General features: G+C 41.4%; 1 protein-coding gene across 5 annotated transcripts in view; it reads right to left on the bottom strand.

Moving 5' to 3' along the window:
* Gtf2e2 (general transcription factor IIE subunit 2) overlaps positions 1 to 5,110 on the bottom strand; it is a 61,600-nt gene that overhangs the window by 24,574 nt on the left and 31,916 nt on the right. For all 5 annotated transcript variants that reach the window (XR_001229288.2, XR_003378298.1, XR_001229290.2 and 2 more), the window contains exons 5-6: positions 3,505 to 3,687; positions 2,570 to 2,663 (exon numbers count right to left, since the gene is read on the bottom strand). Coding sequence is in view for 2 of the 5 variants with exons in the window: in XM_013352031.2 (XP_013207485.1) it covers positions 2,570 to 2,663; positions 3,505 to 3,687 (277 nt within the window). In the remaining 3 variants the exon portion in view is untranslated. The remainder of the gene's footprint in view (positions 1 to 2,569; positions 2,664 to 3,504; positions 3,688 to 5,110) is intronic.

Below are 5,110 nucleotides of genomic sequence, written 5' to 3'. Positions count from 1 at the left end.
TTAAAAGTAAAAAAAAAAAAGAAAACCACACCAAGTATAAGTTGGCAATTACGAAGTGAAATAACAAAAACATTAAAAGGGTTCTTCTAGAAGCCATCTTCTGCAAAGCTGTCTGCCATTACAGATGAGGCCTGTGGATGGATGACTGACAGAAAAGAGTTTATTGGGACTGACTCACTAGGCAGAAGACAAAGCCAAAGACGCTGCTAAGCATAGAATGACAGTAGAAAGCAGCCAGTCCAATACCCTCAGGGAATCTAATACTTTAATAAAAGAGAAAAGGGCAGGGAAGAACCAACACTTTTACTTTTACTTTTTATGAATCCAGCAAAACACCCATCAACAACACCCCACAAAGCACCAAAAAGAAAATTGAGCAAACTGAAGTAAAAATCTGAGCAATAGGTCTGGAGAGATGGCCCCGTGGTTAAGAGTGCACACTGCTCTTGCAGAGGACCCAAGTAGGTTCCCAATACCCATTATCAGGTATCTCACACCACCGGTACCTCCAGCTCCAGGGGAACAGATACCTCTGGCTTCCTAACATACCTGCACTCACGTGCACAGGTACAAGCCCACAGGCACATACATATTAAAAATCTGAGCTATGGCAGGCCGGTGGTGGCGCAGGCCTGTAATCCCAGCACTCGGGAGGCAGAGGCAGGCGGATCTCTGTGAGTTCGAGACCAGCCTGGTCTACAAAGGGAGTTCCAGGACAGGCTCCAAAGCTACAGAGAAACCCTATCTTGAAAAAACAACAACAACAACAAAAAAAAAAAAATCTGAGCTATGTCACTATGAAGAATCCAGAAATAGGCAGTTGTTTCCAGATCTTAACCTAAATACTAATTCAAAAGCATAATTTTGCTTGTCTCTTTCCTAGCTTATAGAACTGTAAGCATGCTTGCTAGCCCTGATACTCTGGGCTTTCTCACTGTTTTTGTTGTTGTTTGTTTGGTTTTTTTTTTTTCTTTTTTTTGAGACAGGGTTTCTCAGTAGTTATGAAGCCAGTCCTGAAACTCGCTCTGTAAACCAGACTGGCCTCAAACTCAGAGATTCACCTGCCTCTGCCTCCCGAGCCCTGGGATTAAAGGCATGTGCCACATTCTCACTGTTTTCCTTAGACTGCTCCCAAGCCCATACAGACCATACAGACACGTGAGCAGTGGTTCAGCTGCGCAGGATCATACTCCAGCTCTGGGAGACAAAAAGACCGAGACAAATACTGACAGCAATCAAAGGTTAATTCTATTTAGAAATGGTAAGCACGGCTCAGTACTAAGAAATCTAGGGAAACATTTCACAGTATATCGAATAAATAAGCAATAGCAAAGATCTTAAAAAAGAAGCAAATCTTTTTCTCAGTCTGCCTCTTGTTTTTAACAAAATTTCAGTCGTTTGATTTTACCAATAAAGACTCGGGAGGCAGATGCTGGGGTGAAAGCCAGCTAGCTCAGAGAGGCAGACAAAAAGACTCCTCAAAACTCAATGTTCCTCTCTTCGCTTCTGTGAATCTCCCTCCAACCTCCTGACTCCCTTATTCTCTATAGTTTTCTCTTGTTCTCTTCCTGTCAACTGGCTGCTTGCTCTGCCTCTTGGCCTATGGTTGATTTTATTTAATCCTCTTTACAATAAGCAGAAAGCTCTTGGATTATATGTGTATGCCAGGGCTGAACCACCAACTAGAAAACAGGTTTTTCTAGTAAATACCATCTTCTGGACTCTGTGGGCATCAGACATACAAGTGATGCAAAACCATACATGTCAGCAAAAACATTGAAAATAAAAAAATTTAAAAATTAAATATAAATCACAAGCTGCTACATTGTAATTTCATATACAAATGACTTAAAACCTTTCCAGACAGCATAAGATGTGACATAATAGATGTGAGTCTTTTAGCTATGAGCTAAGAGGTGCTAAATACCACCAACACAACATTAAATTACAACTAAGTATTGCAAGCTTTATCACCTTTAAACTGTAATATACTGAGCCAGGTGGTTGATGTGTGATTCCCCTTTGTATACTGTGAATACCATTTGGTTAATAAAGAAGCTGCTTTTGGCCAATGGCTTAGTAGAATAAAGCGAGACGGGAAATCCAAACAGATATATATAGAGAGTAGGCGGAGTCAGAGAGATGCCATGTAGCTGCCAGAGGGGAAAGACGCCAGAGGGGAAAGACGCCAGATGTCATCTGGAACCTTGCTGGTAGGCCTCAACCTCGTGGTGATGCACAAATTAATAAAGATGGGTTAATTTAAGATATAAGAGATAGCTAGAAATATGCTTAAACTACTAGCCAAACAGTACTGCAATTAATGTAGTTTCTGTGTAATTATTTCGGGTCTGGGCAGCTGGAAACAAACAAGCAGCCTCTGCCAAGAGGTGGTGGTGGCACACATCTTTAATCCCAGCACTTAGGAGAGAGGCAGGCATATCTCTGTGAGTTCAAGGCCAGACTGGTCTACAGATCAAGGTCCAAAACATCCACGGAGAAATCTTGTCTCAACAAACAACAACAAAAATTTCGATATACTTAGAAGCATCTGCACAAAATGGCTCACCTTCATCCACAGAAAACTGACAGCTTTTATCATTGAAGAAAAGTATTTTCTTCTTATCAGGACGATTTACGAAAAGTATCTGGTCCCCTAAAGCCTTAAAGAAAAAAATTACCATCAAATTACTCATTTAAAATATATACTGTCTATATGATACATATGCTACACACAAGAGGGAGGGAGAGAACAAGGCTTCTTTTCTTTATCCTACAATGTATCAATGCCCCCCACGTTTCAGCTGAATTTTTTTTTCAGCAATCCTATCTTTAAGGATACTTTCAGACTTCTTAAGACTTCTGTCAAAGAACACAAAGGGGTGTGTGTGTGACACAGTACTGACTGCCTAACATACAACAGCAACAAGCAGCTTTTAAAAAAAAAGATTCTCAAAATTAATGGGAAAATGTAACAAATTTCATGACCATAACTTTACCGCAAACTCCTTCATGTATATACATGTATAACTCAATTTTGTTTTTTAAATGTTTTTTTTTTCACCATGTGGTTGCTGGGAATGTTTTTTAAATGTTTAAAACTTCAAAGAGGTACTGGAGATGACTCAGTGGGTAAGAGCCCTTGCTGCTCTTCCAAAGGATCCAAGTTCAGTTCCCTGCACCAACATCAGGCAGCTCACACTGCCTGTAGCAGCTTCAGCTCCACAGCATCCAACACCATCTTTTCTCCTTGAGCACCCACACATACGTGGGCAGATACACACAGACACATGCATAAAAACATAAGAAACAAGGCATGGTGGCACATTTTAGTCCCAGCGTTCAGACAGATTTCTGTGAGTTCAGGACAACCAGGACTACACAGTGAGACCATGTCTCAAAAAGAGAGAGAGAGAGAGAGAGAGAGAGAGAGAGAGAGAGAGAGAGAGAACATTATTAATTCAAATTGTAGTAACAATATAGGAGTAAAAAGAGAAAGATTACCTTGACAGCTTTCTGGGAATTAGGAAGCCCTTCTTCTATGTCTTCTAATAGGATCCCTCCTAACCCTCGCTGGTCATGGTTATCCAGAAGCCTGAGGAGGGCCTTCTTATCTTTCAGGTTGTACTTTGGCTTGAAAGCGTATTTCCCATCTATTACTTCAATTTTGGGATTGTTGACTAAAGCCTGTAATAACACCATAGTCAGGTTATATTTACTAAAGGAAACCTCATGCGTATGTTCTTAAATTCTAACACTACCCTACACGGGGGCAAACTGAAGTATCTTCAGAACATAAACTAGCACCTAAAATAGACATCTAGGATCCCAAAACAGGTCATCAGCATAGTGCTTCTTATTTAAAAAAAAAAAAAACAAAAAAAAAAAAACAACAACAACAACAACAAAAAAAAACTGTGCTGTTGTGGGATATTTGTACACCATGTGAAGACACACTGCTGTGATTGGTGTGAACAGAAAGCTAGCCAGCCAATAGCTAGGCAGAAGGATGGGTGGGATTCCTGGGAGAAAGAGGAGGAATCTGTGAGTGCTAACGAGACACGGGAGTTGGATGTACAGAATAGGAAGTAAAAAGCCACATGGTAAACGTAGATTAATAGGAGCAGGGAAATTTAAGTTGTAAGAGCTAGTGGGCAAGCCTTAGCTAAGGTCAAACTCATGAGTCGTTATTTGTGAGCTGGCGCCCCAAAGAAAAATCCCACTACACTGGATTATTTGCATACTTTTTTAAAGAGAGAAACACACCTTATCACAACTGCTTTGAAGAATCTTTATTCTTTTAGAAGACAAACTGGTAAGAATCAGTAAGATGGCCTATTAATAGACACTTGGTTTGCCCATCCCTCCTCTATGATATACTGGCTCTATAATGGGAGAACCCTCCTCTCCTGGTATCATCTGGCTAGAACGGCTGTGCAAAGAACTCAAGAGGACCAACCTAAAGCACATGGGAACTTCCCTGGATCGTCAAGAGAACCGAGAATGAACTCAAGTTTTGTTGTGCAGCTAACAGAAGGAAAGCATGGTGGTAGGCCTGCAATCCCAGCTACCTGAGAAGCTGAGGCAGGAAGATTACACACTCGGACTACCTAGGTTACAGAGGTAGCTCGGGCCAGCATGTGCACTACGTGAGAACTGTCTGGCTCAAAGCAAACAGAGGAAAACTACACAGGCAGCTCAGTGAGTGCTCGTCTCACGTCTCACATGTTTACGTCTTTCTTTAGTGCCAAGGCACATGAGCGCTTTATCTCTAATGTAAAAGAGGTCAGAGTATGAAGAATAGAAAGTCTTTGGGCTGGCAACAAGGTTCAGAGGTTAAAGGCACTGGCCACAAAAGCTTCATGACCCAAGTTTAATCCCTGGTAAAGGTGGGAAGTAGATAACAAACTCTACCCAACCTATACTAATAATAATGATAGAATTTTTAAAAATTAAAAACTTTAACGTTAGCCGGGCGGTGGTGGCGCACGCCTTTAATTCCAGCACTCGGGAGGCAGAGGCAGGCGGATCTCTGAGTTCGAGACCAGCCTGGTCTACAAGAGCTAGTTCCAGGACAGGCTCCAAAGCCACAGAGAAACCCTGTCTCGAA

Source organism: Microtus ochrogaster, linkage group LG7_11, assembly GCF_000317375.1.
Source record: "Microtus ochrogaster isolate Prairie Vole_2 linkage group LG7_11, MicOch1.0, whole genome shotgun sequence".
In the NCBI taxonomy this organism is placed as follows: Eukaryota; Metazoa; Chordata; class Mammalia; order Rodentia; family Cricetidae; genus Microtus; species Microtus ochrogaster.
This window is presented reverse-complemented; position numbering and strand designations above follow the sequence as displayed.